The 18649-nt window shown below is 43.9% G+C and overlaps 1 protein-coding gene across 4 annotated transcripts in view; it reads left to right on the top strand.

The window, feature by feature from the left end:
- The window catches only part of A4GALT (alpha 1,4-galactosyltransferase (P1PK blood group)), a 275344-nt gene that overhangs the window by 255221 nt on the left and 1474 nt on the right, over nt 1–18649 (top strand). For all 4 annotated transcript variants that reach the window (XM_086922057.1, XM_086922047.1, XM_086922068.1 and 1 more), the window contains one exon: nt 12322–18649. This exon is cut by the window's right edge and continues 1474 nt beyond it. In XM_086922057.1, coding sequence (XP_086778183.1) covers nt 12361–13425 — 1065 coding nt within the window. In that variant the 5' untranslated portion in view covers nt 12322–12360 and the 3' untranslated portion in view covers nt 13426–18649. The remainder of the gene's footprint in view (nt 1–12321) is intronic.

The raw sequence follows: 18649 nt of genomic DNA, 5'->3' as shown, positions 1-18649 counted from the left end.
ACAAGCGCTCACCATGTCTATAAGCCCCGTCTTTTTCAGACTGGGGGCCGTGTTTTTCTTTCTCCCCTCTTCTCCATTGGCTGGAATGTAAACAACGGGCGTGTTTTTGACTGTTGTTTACATTCCAGACATTTAATCTCGCCAGCAAGACTGCGCATGTGTGCAGCCTACGCTAGCCAAGAACTAAAAAGGAATGGGGTAGGGGACACTGGATTTTTTAAGCTAGCATCAAATTGTGCTTTTTACGTCTGGAGGTGGGAATGTGACAAAGTGGCACACCTTTTTGTACCAGGCCTGAATGTAAAATCAAAAATACTAGATTTAGTTGAAATTATTGGGTCTTCTTTAGTAAGTTAGAAGATCTGGAAACTGGTGTAAAGGAAGATCACAATTTATATATTCAAATTAAATGCGACTATTACATAGTCTGTTAAATGGTATTGCACCAGGCAGACCATTTATTCCTGTCTCACAGGGTTAAGATGTGACAAAACTGTATTTCTGCCTGTTTTGCACTTATTCCTATTAGAAGGTCAGAGCAAATTACTTGCATTCAGTTTTTGTGTAGGAGAGAATCAACCATTTTAAGTACCTTGGCTAAAACTGGAGCAAGCCATGAAAATAACAGGCATTGATAGTCAACACGTCTTGCCAAGGAAACCTATTTGCTTTGTCAATTCATTTTTTTTGTCTTAAATGGCTGCCGTGTAGGTGCATGCATGCACAGCAGGTATCGTTTAAAGAATTTCTTAAAGAATGTGAGAATACATTCAAAATGCCTGCCATGAATGTGTGTGCATGGTCAAGCATGAGGGGACGTCTTGATATAGTTCACATAGCTTTACAAGAGGATTGGTTGCTGAAACGGTAGGTGGCACCCCGAATAGTAAACGAGCTGTGGGAGGCGAACTTCTAATTAACAGAGTGGGTTATGGTGGTAGGAAGAGGAGACGAGAACAGGGAGAGGCAGAGAAGGGAGAAAAAATAGTCACTCGTGCACTGCAATTCAAGGTCTGACACCAGCAGTGACCAGTCAACATCCAATCAAAAGACGGTGAGACCCTAATGCTTCTGGGTGTAACAAACACAAGAATAGTGAGGAAAGCCATTACATTGGGAACAGGGAAGTGAGATAGACAAAAAAACATCCAATAATGTGTAAGGGACTGGCCCAAAACCCACCTTATGTACTGTAGAGGCAGAGCAGTGTTTGACAAATACAGCTAAAGCTTGTCTTTTGAGAAGACTTTAAAAATTAAGTATTTTCAGAGAGAAAATGCGTGCATTCGCTGTTTGCGCACTTGAATCCCCTTTTACCACCAATGTTTAAATTGGATTATATTGTAATTTGCGCTAAGGGTGTTTTTTTTTATCTGACTTTGCCTAAATTGTCAAAATGACTTCGGAGCAGTGCGGATTAATAATGGTCAGAAATCAGATATGAGAAGCTAGTGTTGTTCAGTAGCAAACAAGCATTCCAATTGACTTTCAATTTGCACTGATCGAAGTAATGTAACTGAGATAATGAAGAAACAATATTGTATAGTGTGCTGTTGAACCCACATCTGGACTAGTGCAGTGGTTCTTAACCTGTGGTCCGGGCACTCCTTGGGGTCCACAGCGCCTTCTCAGGGAGTCCACAACTGCTTAGAAAATAAAATAAGATTGACAGATTAATAGATTGTATATAAATAAAAAAGCAAAATGGAAAATTGAAAAATGTAAAAATGTAAAACGTTCTGTAATTGTGAAGAAATTTGCAATTGAAAGCAAAAAATTAACTTGGTATCTTAAGAATAATTCGTGGGAGCAGTACAAGTGCATGAAACCAAAAATATTATGGACGATGGGTGGCCTCATTTGAATTTAGAAAGGCTCCAACTTTCCCATTAAATTAAAAATGTTGTTTTTTCATTCTTGTTTTTTAGTTAAATAAACATGTTTCATAATTTGTGTTTTGTTTGAATGCTTGTGTCTTTATTATGGGGTATTATTTTGTGGTAAATCATAAAAATTGCTTAGTCCATGGTCCCTGGCTTCCAGAAATTACTCAGTGAGGGTCCCCTGACTCCAGTAATGATTAAGTGAGGTCTGCAGCAGTTAAAGGGGTAAGTACCACTGGACTAGTGGGTTTTATTTTGATCACCAAGTAGTTAAAACCTTGACAAACATGAGCAAATTCAGTTAACAGCTGCAGCATTGATTAAAGGTTGGAGGTTCTTAAATATGAAGACAAAATAAATAGTATACAGGAGGGAAAAAGAAAGACTACAAAAATCCTTCTGTGAAATTACTAACAATAAAGGCAATGACTTATTCAACTACACAAACGCACTAACATCGGCATTCCAAATAAAATGTGTGGGTGAGCACATTGTTGAATGTAATGGTTTAATGCCTGCCAGGAAAACCAGAGACTTCCGGGTAGCCTCGGGGCTTTGGAGGCTGCTTTATTGGCTATGAAAGGAGAGGTCACCGTGGTACAACAGTACCTGCCTGTACATAGATATTTGCATATGCGCTGAGGCACTTGAACTCCGAGGGCCTCATTTATGAGGCCCCTTGCGCCAACGGAACTTCACTTTTCATGAAGTTCCGTGGCGCAGAAACCAGGGTGGTATTTATCAGGCAGCAGTACGCCAGTTTTTGTGGCGTACTGCTGCCTGATAAATATCAGTCCCTTTAACGCAGTGTACTGCGTTAAAGGGGCGTGCAATGGGTGTTGCTGGGGGCGTTCCCAGCAACATCCATGGCCTTTTGAAACTGCCCCAGATTTACGAGAAATCGTAACTCTGAAGCAGTGCCAAAAGCTGACGCCTCCCCAGGGGAGGCGTAAGGGAGGCGCAACAGCGAGAAATGTCTTTATTTCTCCTCGTATTTCCTTTTTCTATGTGTGCTGCATTCTACAGCACACATAGAAAGAGGAAAAGCCTCTTGTGATTATTTTTGTACAGAAAGGTTTCCCTTCCTGTACAAAAATAATCTTCCCCGCAACGCAGGCACCCTTGCACCATTGTGCAAGGGTGCCTGCGCTGGCGCAGGCAGCCCATTGTGCGCCGGCGCAGGGGAAAAGGACAGGAATGCGCCGTATCTTATAGATACGGCGCATTTCTGCCCTTTTCTTTTGCCGTAGGGAAGCGCAGCCTGCTGCGCTTCCCTGCGGCAAAAAGTCATAAATGAGGCCCCGAGCATTTAAAGCTCTATACACATTAAAAAAAACACGCCATGATGCTGTCACAATGTTTTCAGCACGTGTACAGTACCTTGCCCAATCATCAGCTAGCGTTCTCATGTAAGTTCCATCAGGATATGCACGTTGATTGGCCAGTGATTAGCAGGGCCTGCCAACCACCCGATCGGCTTGTTCCATTGCATGTGAGCCTGAGCCACAGCGCTTGTCTACGAGGAGGTGACGTTCGGCTGCGGTCCTCGCTCTCAGGGGACCTCTAGTGGCAAAAGCTGCGCAGACCAGGGGAGCAGGCGGAGGGCCCAGTACACAAATAAAGGAAGGGGAAGTAGATGGAGAAAGATGTCCCATGCAAATTTGTCAAACTTGAGGGTCAGTCCCATTGAACTGCAGCTTGCAGAGGCTCGCCACTAATGGTGAAATATGAACAGTGATTCCTAAATGTTTTCCACAATTCCAACCTACCCAAAACTAAAAATACACTACAGAAGGCCAGACAACCATCCCTCCCCTCAACACCCCAAAAACATTTCGTAGAGGGTCAGACCACTCCTTAGTCTTGATTGATGCAATTTGGGTGCTGAAAACTCTCTCAGGTTTAGGTTGAGTAAAGTGTTTATTATAAACAATTATTCTGCAAATGATAGAGGGAACCAACAGGGGCATCCACCTAACTGGGAAATGGAGACGTGCTCGAAGAGCAAACGCCAGATACAAATTAATATTCCTAGTCTCAATCTCATGACTAGATTCTCGCTAAGAATACGAGCAGGTGCTTATCTAAGCCCATGAGAGCTGATACATTGCTTTTAAAGGAGATGTTGCCTAATAGCCACAACTACTGACCTTGGAATTGGGTAAGCAGGTTCAGTCCCGGCGTCGTCGCAACATCCTTTGAGTCCTGGCAAATCACTTAACCTTTAATCTGACCATTTAAAGTGCTCATGTGCCCTTGAGCCGAGCCCGCACTATTTAAAACATCAACACAAAAAACAGTAATTTCTGCAGGGTTAATTTTCCACGGTGCAAGGGGGGAGTGGGGAGCAGTGCTGCAGTGCTCAGGACAGCTCCCGGCCGTCATGAGTCACGGTAGTCATGTGCTCCTGACGGCCGGGAGTCATCCGAACTCCGCCCACTGATTAATTCGCCCGCACAGGCGGGTAATTAACCGCATGCGCGCTAGCGCAATTCCGCTCCTGTGCTGAGTTTTTTAAAACCGCACTTTACGTGACGAGCTGGGCTCGTCATCAGCGTGCGAGGAGGCTACGCCATGACGAGCCCAGCTCGTCACGAGCGTGGAAGGGGTTAATTGCGAGTGGGCGGAACAGCAACGTTACGGGCAGCTCCCGGCCGTCATGAGCACATGACTACCGTGACTCATGACGGCCAGGAGCCATCCTGAGCACGAAGAAGTAAATTAGGCTCAGCAGTCTTATGTGTAAAAATATGCACCTGGAGCACCAAGCGCGGCTCATCTCATAGTTGGGCACATCCAATGTGCGGTTGAAGAGTTTTTAATTTCCCATTGGCTGGTCTTGCACACTTTTCCAGAGTGTTTTTTTGTTTTCAGTCTAGCCCTTGCTGAATTACCAGTAGCCGTCATCCAATGCAGAGACTGAGAGTAGTTTGGCTGTTGGTTGAATGGGGGGTGGCCACTGTTCAAGCAACAGCCACAGTTCATGTCAGAGTAAATCACAAAAGCGCAAAAGTCACTAAATTAACCAGTGCCTAACTCTCTGATAGCCTGGCACAAAAGCAGTCAGACTTATCTTTGAGGCAAGATGTAAAGTATTGATGCAGCACACAAACACCAATAAAAGTGACCACAAAACAAGAAAAACCCCACACCAATTTAGAAAAATAGAGTACATTTTCATAAATAATTTGGCACTAAAATGACAAAAATCCAATTAGAACTGAGAAAGGAAAGTTAAAGGTAAAATCTAGTGCCTAAAAGATTAAAGTGCCAACCACGGACATGCAAGACCAGGTCAAAGTAAACAAATATGGCTAAGCATGAGTCATTGAAGTTCATTGGGTCCAGTTTGTGCGTACCTTTGGACTTAGAAGAAATGTAAAAGAAAATGGTCTGGGAAGGTAAAGTTTACCGGGGCAAGGTTGCAGGCGGTGTCTTAGGGGGAAGCATCCATGTTAGGGAGCCGATGTAAAAAGTCACTAAAAATGTCTACCTTTGCACTCTCTTTTTGGAATTTGAAAATACCAGTGGGACGCAGCTTGTGGCTGTAGCTGAGTAGATTTCCAGGAGGCCGGATACCCCTTTGCAGAAGGACAGCTGCAGGCGATAAATGAGCAAATTGGGCCTGGTCTTCTCTTGGTGTGGCAGGGTATGCTCAGACGTGAGTCCCTTGCTCACTTTGCCACTGGATTCAAGCAAGCCGGGCTGAATACGGCTGGAATGCCAGAAACCGGTCCTCGGAAGCTTGTTTCCGGTCCAGGGAAGACATGGCTTGGCAGTTCGGGCTGGACTGTTCCCATGAGACACAGGGTCAGACTGATTTGCATATAGCCATGTCTGAACTGGGGTGGCAGAGTGGGCTAAAGAACGTTGATGGATTAAACCCAGATCTTATGACTGGGTGTGAGTGTTTGATTGATTCAGATGCTCCATCCATCACCACCCCCTTTTGTACTTCTCTTGGTTCTCAGAGCATTTTTGAGCCAAACATATTCTAAAATTGTAATTTAAAATCTGTCTTTAATATTAAAGAGGATTTGTAATTGCAGTTTCTCAGACGCCAAACATAAAATGCATACCTGTTCCCAATCAAAAGTTAGCACTTATTAAATGTAATAAGGCAACCCATGGTTATCCTATGGGAGAGATAGACCTTACACTAGTGAAAAATGAATTAGAGTTTTTCACCACCAGACTTTGTTGGACTGGGCCATCACCAACAATTTCTGGCCAGGCTGAAACTCAACTAGAGTGATTGTCTGGTCGTAGCGTTGTTTCATTACCTTCTGGCTTGCTTACAGGTTCTCAGAAGCCATCATCCAGAACTTGGCCATCTGATTTCCAAGGGTTAACATGTAGTTCACCAAATCCTGGGGGTTTCTTGGGAGCTTGCTCCCACCCCTCCTTCGCCAGACTGAGAGTTCCCCTAATAGGGTGACCATACAGACACTCAAAAGGTCTAAACCCAACTCTCTTCTATGGTTACCCCATAAGCAAAAAGCAGGAATGGTAGGAGGACACCCCACTTAAGCCTCATGGGCTCAGGTTAGCCCATAATCACGTCTGTTAGCGTCTTGTTGAATCTTTCAACAAGCCTATTGGTTTGTGCATGGTAGATTGTTGAGAAATTGTAGGTTATCCCACATCTTTCACATTAACTTCATGTATGCAGACACCATTCCCTTGGGAAACCTTACTCTGTTGAAAATCCCCATCCAGGCCCTAGCCACTGCAGGTGTAGTTACAGTCCTCAGAAGGATGCCTCTGTGTATCTAGTGGCATGGTCCACCAAGACCAGGATAAACCTGTTGCGGAAGGTTGACTTCGGTCCATGGTTCCTAAAATGGTGATGCCCACACTTCCAAAGGGGATGCCAGTGACAATTAAGGGATTCAGGGGATCCTTTGGCTTGTCCCCTGTTTTTTCACTGGCTTGGCGGGTGAGACAGGTCTTGCGGAAAGAAGTTTATGAGGCTGTCCTCATCTGAGGACAATAAAAATGGAAGAAAAGCCTGGCAAAGGTCTTGTCGTGCCCCAGATGTTCTGCCACGGGACTTTCATGAGCCAGACCCAGCAGGACGGCCTGTAGCATTGGGGGACCACCAAAACATTGTTTTTTCATGCACAGACCCTAAACTCAATATACAGGAGGTCATTCTCCCACTATATGAGGTGGTCTCCAGGGTTTCAGCCTGACACCTCATGCTCTCAAGGGTTGGGCACTTCTTCAGTGCCTTACAGAGCTCCTCCCGGTGGGCCCATCTTGTGCTTGCCATCCAGTAAGTTCAAGCAAGTTATAAGGGAGGCAATGCCCTCTCGGGTAGGCTCCTGGACAGTTTCCTCTGGTGCCCCATCCACCTGCACCATGGGAGTTTCAGGGGCCAGTTTCCCCACCCAGCCCTTTTTTGGCAGCTGTTGGTACATTCTTCCTGGCTCCAGATTGCCTTTACTCCCTCTTGGGCAACCATAGACCTGGTGGTCACACAGACCCACCCAGGCAGCTCCAACATTTCCAGGTGTGTCCTGAGCTCCACTTCCTTCCAGGCAGTGCGCTCCAGATCATTCCCTAGCAAACAGTCCAAGGGCATGGCAGGATTCACAGCTTCTCTAAGAGTGGTGGCTCTCCCAGTTTTCTGATACTACAACCTGGTAAAATGTATTGAGTATCACATGCCCTGAGGACACCACATGACACATGACAGTAGTCAAGCTGGCTCCTGTGTCACTCTTGGGCACTTGGATTCACCCTTGGTGTGCCCATACTGGTAATACCCATAACACTTATGGACAAACTTACCAGAGTTCTTATCAACAATATTTTTCTTTTGGTGGTCAGATTGGGAATGGGACCCTTTACCCTGTGTACTATTTTGGGGGCTTTGAGAGAACTCCTTCTTCTTTTATCTCCCTCTTACTTCTTCTGGTGGAAACCCTGACCACCCTTTTGGGAGTCCCCTGCAGATACCTTCTTGCAGACCTTGGTGCTGATGTAGCGGTCCCCCTCCTTAACAAGATCTGCGGGGTAAGGGAGCTTAGTATCCATAAGGCGTTGGTGCAGCTTCGTAAAACAAAGACTGAACATGTGCTCTCTAGCAATCAAGCTATGCAGCTCTTTTAATAACTCACTTCTCTGCCCTTCACCCAACCATCCATTCGCTAGCAAAAATGATACAGACACCCACCTAGGTCTGTTGGGGCAGATTCTGACTGTCCCTCAACATTTGCTTATACCTCTCTTGGGTAAGGCCATATTTCCTGGTGAGGACCTCTTTCATGAGAGGATACTTCTCCTGTCCCCTTTCCATAGGGCTAACTGGGCATCCCCCTACATTGGGAATATGCCCCAGAGACTGCCCCCCACCCTTAAAATCTTTTTCAGGGACCTTATTGATCTCCAGGGCAACCCATAGGCTTCAATCCTTTTCTATGTGTTATCCCCAACAACAAAGCTAGGCACAAGATACTTTGGGATGAGGCCACACTTCGTCTACTGGGGTAATGCTGCCACAATATACTGATGTACTCTGCCTGCTTGGCTGTGATATCTAGATCCTTGAGACTGAGCTCACGAGTCATCCTCATTTCCTCCCAGGCCAGCCTCTTTCTTGCTAAAGCTGTTTCAGCCACAGTTTTCTCCCTGGCTAAGGCTCTTTGTGCATCAGCCCTTCTCTCCTCTGCTTCCAGCTTCATGGTCAGATGCAGCTTGAGTTCCACCTCCACCTTTCTGTCCTCCAGCTCCTCTGGGGACAGACCCTGGACAGGCACACTGCTCCCTGCCCTATCCTGGGTATCCTTTAGGGGTGAGTGGTGTTCCCCTTGCTTCTCTGGTTGGGCCCTCCACCTCCTCATCATCCTCTAAGGATGCTCCCCCTCCTCCTAATCCTTCTCTGGGTTGATGTGCCATCTCTAAACTTCCTCAAAGGCTCTGAGGGCTACTTGGAGATCCATCTTGGGAGCCTTCATGCCCACCTTTAGCCCTTTCTGTTTGCAAAGCTTCAGCAGCTCAACCCTGCTGAGGATGTCAAAGTTGATCAGATCCATCTTCATGGTATAATAAAAGGGAGGTAGGGCACTTACAAGGAGAAAACAGCAAATAGAAAACTAAGAAGAATTTAAAAAGAGTTCAACTCTGGTGTCAATGTACTTATGTGGGATATTTGTGTTACACAAATCAGTGTTTGGCACTACAAAAGCACAAGTACTGGATCCCACCACTGAGCACCAATGTAAGCAATTTGGTGTTGGTTGAACGGGGGGTGACCATTGCTGAAGCACCAGCTACACTCCCTGTCAGGGTGTACCACAAAAGTCACTAAATTAACTTGCACTTAACCCTCTGTTAACTTGGTACAAAACAGCCAGGCTTATCTTAGAGCCAATATATAAAGTATTTATGCAACACACAAACAGCAAAAAAGTGACCACATAACACAATAAAAATCCCACAACCATTTAGAACAATAGAGTACATTTTCATAAATTATGTGACCTCAAAATGACAAAAATCCAATCAGTCGAACAAGAGTTATGAATTCCTAAAGTGTACGGTAAAATATAGAGCCTGAAAGATCAAATCTCCAACTGTGGGCATCTAGTCACACTAGACCGGGTTAAAGTTGAAAAATATGGGCGACCGCGATGGAGCATGAGTTGGATACAAGCAGTAGATTGGTTCTGGTCTTCGCTTACATTCAGACTTAGAAGAAATGTAAAAGAAAAATGGTCTGAGAAAGATTTCAGCCGTGCAAGGCTGCAGGAAATGTCTGAGAAGGAAGTGTCGAAATGGGCAAAATCAGGATGAAGATTTCTACATTAAGACTCTCTATTTTGGGAGTTGTAAATCTCCAGCGGGACTAAGCTGGATTCTGTAGCTGAGGAGAGTTCCAGGAGGCTCGATATCCCTTTGCCGAAGAAATGCTGAACAGAATTTGCTGCTTCGGAGTAGAAGTTTGCGTGAGCTAACAGGAAGTCCGACCTACTACCAATACACCTTGGGCAGATGGACGAGCAGGTTGGTCCTGTGTCGCTTGGTTCTTAGAACAGTTTTCAGCCAAAAAGCTACTAAGTCCCAAGTTTTGGGTTTTGGCTATCTGAGCACATTTAACACCAGAACCAAAGGTCCAAGACTGAAAGGGCAGCACTTGTGGGGTTTAGGACTCACTCTGGCTTTGGGTGCGTCTTCACGATAGTTGGAGCCTTTTTTTGTCCCTGTGGCTCTGATCAGGAGGCCATCAAACTAGCTCTTGGAGTTACTCTGGTAGGCGTGGCCTCAAGTGGATAATCAGGGCTCAAGCAGCAGGGCAGCCCTCTAAGGGTTCAAAGCAGGCTCCAGGCAGCAAAGCAGCCCTCCCAGATGAAGCAAGGCAGTCTTGTGGAGTGCACAGCAAGCCACAGCAGCAGGCAATCCATTAAGAGTCCTTCCGCAGGTCCAGAATTGAACTGAAAAGTGAGTCAGATGATCCCCTTTTTATACATTGTACCTTCTTTGAAGTAGGAGAAGATTCTAGAGAACTCCATTTGAAGTGCTTGACGTTTCCTGGCTCCAAGCTAACTGCATGAACAATGCAGGGGTGACCAGTCCTTTGTGTGAAGGCAGAGCACAGCCTATTGAGTTGCATGTGGGGCTGTGCTCAGCTCTGCTGTGCCCCCATCCTGCCTTTGTTGGCCCAACCAGGCACACCTAATTCTTCTACTGTGTGGCTGTCGGGGAGGAATTTAGAAAGTCCAACAGCCAACTACACCCAGTCATGTGACCCAGGTAAGGCTGCAGGCACCAAATATTTTGGGCAGGAAAATACCAACTTTCTAAAAGTGTATTTCCAAAATAAAATTAGACGTTACCACTAAAGGTGATTTTTAAATACAATTTCTTAGACACCAAACATGAAATTCTTACCTATTTCCTATCAAATGTTAACACTTATTAAATGTGATATGGCAACCTATGGGCAGGTAGGCCTCATAGTAGTGAAAAATGAGTTTAGGTGTTTTTCACTACTAGGACATGCAATTCTTAAAATTACATGTCCAACGTTTTAATTATAGTGGACCATGTCATATGGGCTACCAAGGGGTTTACCTTAGGGGTGACTTATATGCAATAAAAGGGGCGTTTAAGGCTTGGCAAGCAGGTTATATTGCCAAGTTGAATTGCCAGTTTAAGACTGCTTTCAGGCTGCAAAGGCAGGCCAGGGATATGTTTAAAGGGCTATTTTAGTCAGTGGCGCAATACGTTCTGCAGGCTCACTAGTAGTATTTCATTTAAAGGCTCTGGGTATATGGTATTCTATTCATCAAGGGACTTATAAGTAAATTAAATAGGCCAGTCAGATGTAAGCCAGCTTTACCATGTTTAAAGGAGAGAGCACAAGCACTTTAGCACTGGCTAGCAGTGGTAAATTGCACTGAGTCCTAAGGCCAATACAAACAAATTCAGCTAAATTAGGAGCGGGCAAGGCCAAAAGTTAACAGAAGACCACCTTAAGCCTGACAAATCTAAAAGACTAATCATTGTTTTTAAAAAGGAAAAACCAATAGTTTCCTTGCTCAACATTTCAATAAAGTGAATGTATAGATGCTGCTTACCAATGCTTTCTCAAACTGGGATCTCTGCAGACATTTGCAATTGCTCATCATGTACTTTAAGTGTTTTTGGTACTTAATTTAAAGCGAGTCTATTGCCTGTTGCATTTCAGCAGCAGGGCCAGTCCGGCAGGCCATAGCGGGCACCGGGCATTTCCCCGGTGGGCCGTGGGGGTTGGGGGCTGGCTTTGGGCTCCTAAGGGCCGATTTTGTTACAGGGCCCTTTTTGCATCATAGCTGCAATATTGGTCACTGTAAAGGAATCGGCAGAAACCGGCCCTGGTAAACAGCTCGGCCACACCCCAAACCCCTGTGGGGCTGGCCAAGCACTTTGCCAGTGCCGGTTTTGGGTCCCAGTCCGGCGCTGTTTAGCAGTGGGGCAACGCTCCTCCGCCATAGCTGTGCTGCTATGAAGTTTACAGTAGCAGTCTCCTCCTATAGACTGTCAATTATGTTACCCGCATTTTCTTCATTTTATTTTGAAATGTAATTTCAATTGAGGCAATGGTCAGAGTCTCAGGAACATAAAAGTGAGGGAGCATTCCCAGAGGGGCATTGGGACCCCGTAAACCTGTAATAAGTTATTACAAGCTTTTAATGAAATTTACGGTATTACATCCGTGCACTAACACCATAACTGGTTTGTACTGAGAAAATAAATGGATGGGCTTTTTTGGAGGTCACCCTTACCATGTATTATACATCTTTAAATATATATATCAGTAGTTATATTGTAGGGCGTTTCACTGTTTTAGGAGGAATATCTAGATGTGGCATGTAACTGTATTTTATATTTATTACACAGTAATATCCTGTTGCCTATTCTAATTTGCTATAATGCTGTTTTTGTTTTGTAGGTTATTCTACTGGAAAAAAGAATACTGGATGTGAAGAAAATGCACAAAATGTCTGCCTACGTTCTCTGGTTAACCAAAGCTGCTCGAAGGAATAAACTCCGGTCAACGTGTGTGATTATTTTAAAATTAGTCTCCTTTGTGTCGATCATGTTTTACTTGGGCTTTACTGACCACTCTAACAGCATAGCTCCACCCTACAGATTGCCTTCTGAAGTCAAATGTCCGCCCATTGAAACTCATGCTTCTCTTGAATCCAACCTTAGTGAAGATGGCAAAATATTTTTTTTAGAAACCTCCAATCGGATGGAGCCTAAATTCCTTTTTTTGTGCTCAGTTGAATCCGCAGCCAGAGCTCACCCAGAGTCAAAGGTGGTGGTATTGATGAAGGGCCTATCTGGCAGTCCTCCCAGAACCCCTAGAAACCTTGGCTTGTCTCTCCTTGGCTGTTTCCCAAATATTGAGGTTAAGCCATTGGATTTGAAGGATCTCTTTGCAAATACTCCTTTAAGCTCATGGTACTCTTCGGAATGGAGGAAGTGGGAGCCCTACCACCTACCCATCCTTTCCGATGCCTGCCGGATAGCTCTCGTATGGAAGTTTGGAGGAATATACCTGGACACAGACTTCATTGTTCTAAAAAATCTGAAGAACCTCACCAACTCAATTGGCGCTCAGTCCAGGTACCTATTAAATGGAGCTTTTCTCTCCTTTGATCGGGGTCATAAATTCATGGAAGACTCAATACAAAACTTTGTGCGGCATTACAATGCATGGATCTGGGGACACCAAGGACCACAGCTTGTCACCCGTGTTTTCAAGAAATGGTGTTCCCTCCGTAAACTGACTGATAGTCAAGGATGCAATGGAGTGAGCGTCATGCCGCAAGAGGCCTTCTACCCCATCCGCTGGCAGGACTGGAAAAAGTACTTTGATGTCGTCAACTCCACTGAGTTTGAGGGTTTGTTTCAGAACACGTATGCAGTACACATATGGAACAAGATGAGTCAAGGGACGGCCATGAAGATCGGATCAAAAACAATAATGGACCGGCTATTCTCACGCAACTGCCCACTCACATACAGCATCATGAAACGTGTTCATTGAGCGCTCTAGGCACAATGAACTGACTTTTTTGTCATAAGCTTCAAAGAGTCCTAGGAGAAAAAGATGCATTCTAAAAAGGACAGGGAAATGTCCTGGATGTGAAACAAAAGTGTTATCTATTTATTTATTGTGTAAACTTATTGAATAGACTGTATCATGGTGCAAAGGTTACACACACACACTGCACAATGCTGACCTCACACATGTCTATGTACTTTGTGGGGCACAAGCACACAGCTGAGAGGGTCTGTAGAGACATTATTTCAGTGTCCATTTTTAGGAAAGAAGGAGGAGACTGATTATTTGATGTCCATCGAGCATTCTAAAGCTTGGGGTTCAACTTGAGATTGCTTGACAGTGTGGTTTAGTAGTTTCAGGCAGGTGTTTGCTGTGTGGGGTGTGATTGCGATGTTAAAGGACCTCGGTGATGTAGTCACTTAAGAAGGGGCTCTAGAATGCATGTCTGAGTAAACTGTAACTAGTCACCTACATGTGATTTGCATTTTCACAGCTAACTAGCGAACAGTACCCACTATGAGGCTGATGTGGTTGCATTAGCCGCCTCTGGTGGCTGCAGAGATTTGCATGCTTGCTGTGGTTGACGAGCCTTCTTAGGAAGACTCGGAATAGCTGTTACAGGCTACATCTAGGATTTGTACAATTTGGTCATGGTCATTTGTTTAGTACACACTCTTTCTGTTTTCAGTAACAGGAATTTAAAACAATTCCTTCATTTCTGTGCAAATGTGATTTTGCCGGCATTGGGTTAAGTTTATTAGGGACTGTATATATTTGTATTGCACTGTAGTAGGATTTTCCTTTGTAGATTTCTCTCCTATTGCAGGAAGCTCATTTTAGAGCTATGAATTGTACACCAATTAGGATATTCTTTAGGGAAATGTGTTGACTTAGAGATCCCCATTCCTTCCTGAAACCCCTTCACTATCCGAGTGTGCTTAGAGATAAATGCCAAGGATATAGCAGAGTGACTTCAGTATTTTGGCAGAGAGTTGCTGCACCACCAGATCTCTGAGTGACTCCATGTAAAGGGTGGAAAGCATAGGGGAGAAGAGGAAACCCTGCAGCACTCAACAGCTTATAGACGCAACGCCAGACTTGACAGAATATACGTTGACAAAAGGTTGCGTGAAGTATGGCAACCTTGCAGAGGTTTGCAAATGGATTGTTACAATGTGATGAGCTGTCATTTTGTATCAAAAGCAGTTAGAAACTAAGTGAACTAAATAGAGTTTCACTAACCCCTTTCTAACACCCTCAGACCAGTGGGGATTCATTACCCTGTAGATTTGTTGGTGAAGACTGACCTACAGAGAGTTAGATGGTTATTTATGGTGATATCTCGGAGCTGCGTGGCAGGCATCCTTCAGAAATCTTGCCAAAAATGGTAGGATAGCTATGTATCTGTACATTTTTAAGTAGTTCAGGCCATAAGTAGTTTTTAGATTATTTGTGCTTGGCCCAAGTTTGAGTTGTTGGGAACTATTTCCTCGGAACATGTTTTGCCTACTATACATAGCAAAAGTGATGGGGATGGGTCACTGTGTTTTTTAATTTTTCTTGAGTAAGGCAGTTTCGAAGGTTGCAGGTTTCATACTAGTTCAACATTATTTCATTGTTTCATTCAACATGTGGAATATTTTCAAATCCTCAGATATGAACCTTTGTGGAATATGTATTATGTGAATAATGGTATTGCAAGTTTTATAAGGAAATGACACGTTCCTATATGCATAGTGATGATGTCAAAAATTGGCAGCAAACTCAGCAATTGAAGTCGCACTGATTATATTTTTCTTCAATTATTGATGGTAACCAAATGAGGTTATTCGTGTTTTTACGTCAGGAACACTGTTTTGTGTCACTTTTGTTCTTTAGTAGCCCAATCTTCATTACTCCTAGTCCCAATCCTCCATTTTTTTTTGCCGCCATGACTGGGTGCAATTAAGAGGAGGTCATTCTCAGCATCCTCCTGTTTTTGCCTGTATAAGACAAAGATATGGACATGAGGAACTATGGGGTCCCTGCTGGGCTTGAACCCCCTCGATGCTTGTGATACACTTTCCCTGCTGGGCCTCAGACGAGAGGTATTTGTGATATCAAATGTTTCCAGGGGAGTGGTGTAATTGATCTCCAAGTATATATTCAGGATTTTCAGTAGGATAGTCGAGCATGATTTATATCAGAGGAGATATGACCATTCCTTGTTAGCAGTTGTGGTTTGCTGACATTTAGACGCAGAGACACATTACGCGGAGACGAGGAAAGGCCATTATAAGCCGTGTCCGTGTGGTTGCACGAATGTGAGTTATACTGGACGGGACGAAACATGGACAGACTTTAGCTTCAGCTGGAGAGGCGAACATCTTCCATGAAGGTTCAAGCGGCAGCTGAGTACGTTTTCAAATCGACTTGCTTGTTGGTACTGGGCATATTTGTTCCTGCTATTTGCAGACCCTATTTCAGACTGGGGAAGCATGAGAGGAAGAGGCATGACATTGATTCTGCTTGCTCTTTGAGCTATTGATCCAAGCCTATGTCTTCTCATAGGAAGTGGAGATCTGCTTCTACAGATCCTAATAATGGGAGGTTGAAATGGTTCATCAAGGAGACATTGGAAGCAATGCAAAGGAGGCCCAGTAAGGAGAATTCTATGCATCAAAAAGAGTGGAAAGTCCGAGGGAAAAATTGAGAAATTGTGGTAATTCCTGAGGAGCAAAGGGGCCAAAATATTGGTAAAGACACATCATAAGTAATGACTGTACCAAGGAAGAGGTGCAGGTGTTATCGACCAGACCCAGATTTCCTCCAACCAAAGCAGGAACTCTGTGGTCATCGAACCAGTAATTGTTTAGTGTTTTTTGTACGTTGAGTTGGACAAGCTGGTTTAATTTTTTCGGTGCAAATGTATTACATATTGGTTTGTGAATGATTTAACAGTTTTACAGTCTGTTGAAACAGGAAACCTGTCCATGTCAGTAAATAGGTCAATGGCTTGGGTTTGTATGTTTGAGTAATTTTTTCTTTAGGATCCAGTCGTTTGGCTTTTTATGGGTATGAGGGAAGTTCACTCGTAAATATGAAGAGGTCAGAAACACTCTGACCTCACTAAACTCGATGTATATCACACCATTCGGGAGCTTTGACGGAGAGGATAGTACAAAATGTTTTACTATAAATGTGGGAGGGGATTAGGCTAATAACACAGCCATGGCGGTGTAAAATGCCACATCTTTTTGACTACAGCATACCTGTAATTTGAGATAATTCTCAACTACTGAGTCTGTTTTTCAGTCAACAAAGGTTTCAGCCACGCAGCCGGTAATAGTCTTACTCTTTTTTTAATAAGGTTCCTGTCCCTGCAGACTCCTATTGTAGCCAGACTCTACAAGAGCACTCCTTTTGGCTGCAAGGCAGACTCGGCAGTTGAAAAAATGTGTCTGACCATCAACTTAGCCAGAGCCGGGATTGCTAATATCATGAGTGATTCCAGATATTTGGGAGGTGCCACGGTGGTATGACTGGTGTGCTTGAGATTGTACTATTTCCGCTAGTCAGTTTATTCTTGTTCCATAATCCATGGTTTCCCTGTTATTCCCATGTTCTCTACTTGAATTCCTGACATGAGCTCCTACTCATATTTGTATGGGGTTTATATCGAGAAAACCTTGTATAACGTGTGAGTGGAGCAGATTACAGAGTGCATGGATGAGGGAAGGCATGCAAGGAGGACACAGTTCATCCGCCTATCCACAGGCACCTGATTTTTAATTTTATCGTCTGTGTTCCATTTCTAATCTTGCTGGTGCTAGGTATGTGTATTTGGAGTTTAAAGCGAATCGCAGAATCCTAGTGCTGCGTCAGTGAGGATTTTGTGATGTGATAAAATGTCCAGGTGTTACGAAAATGGGTTGAACTATTAGCAAAGACTGTAAGGAAGCCTTTTGCAGATAGCTGTTTTTAGATTCAGGAAAGACATTCCCTCCTCACATTGGGGGGAGGGGGGTATTTAAGATACTAGCGCAGAATTTGGGGTCTGGAGCAGGACCATGGATCCATCCGTGAGCGGTGGGCATTCTGTCCCTATTTATATATCTAGTCATCTTTATGTAAGTCTTTATATGTGATGCTCAGAACTACAGAGGTAGACCATGGTTGCCCCAGGGCCACTGTCGGCTCGTTAGGATGTGATGATCTAAGATCTCCTTTTTAAATGAGTGGTGACAAGCATTTCTGGGTTTACTATCATAATGGCATCCTTCAAAGTGACCTAGTGTACTTAATTTATCTTTTATACTAAATTACACTATTACAATTGTTGTTAGAAAAATGTAATTTTAAAGAGCATTTATGTTCAGCGAACATATTTCAGTGAGAATTCTTGCATCAAAAAGACAAGTCGATGGCAGTGTCTTGGTGCACTAACGCTGGAAAAGGTTGAAAAACCTTACCAAACAGCGAGGGTTGAGTCATTCTAAGAATGAGTCATTTAGGAGGATGTTAATTTCACGTAGGAGTTGTCTAGAGCTACGAGTTATTTTGAGTACGATTTCCTGTAATGCAAACCCCTTTGAAATGCGATCCCTGTCTAAACTTGTCCTTTCTGCCCTAAACATAAATTCCACTCAGCTTAAGAAACCCACCCCCATTTAATACTGCCAAACCATGTTTAATTCCGCCCATCCTTTGAGCATACTTCATTTGCCCACTTTGTCCTGCTTTCCCAAAGGCACGTATGCTACATATTCAGATTCTTCTGGGGCCACCGCAGACGTTCATCCTTCTGAGGTTCATAACATGTAATGACATGTGTCACTGAAGTGCCTTGCAATGATTCAGGGTGTACAAAAGACACTGTAAAGGCTCTAGAAAATGGCACCATATGGCTCACTCACTCTACGCTCCATGTGTACGAACATTACAATGTTGGGAACTCGTTGACAAAGTGGCTTGTGGTCTATAATGCCCGGCACAGCCCTTCTGCTCCAATATTCCAATGCTTGTCTTTTGATTTCTCTCTTTTAGAAAAATATACCCTCAGTGGCTGGAATGTTCTAATAGCATTATAGCCCTTCTTTGTGCTATACCTATTAGTAGTAGGCAGGGTCTTTACCAACTATTATAGCCCTCATCAGCAGGCCATAATGCTTAAATATCAATATTAATATTAGCAATAATTATAATTATGAAATGTTTTTACAGGTCC

Source organism: Lissotriton vulgaris, chromosome 1_1, assembly GCF_964263255.1.
Source record: "Lissotriton vulgaris chromosome 1_1, aLisVul1.2, whole genome shotgun sequence".
Taxonomy (NCBI): domain Eukaryota; kingdom Metazoa; phylum Chordata; class Amphibia; order Caudata; family Salamandridae; genus Lissotriton; species Lissotriton vulgaris.
Note: the sequence above shows the minus strand (reverse complement) of the source record. Positions and strands in the feature narration are given on the sequence as shown.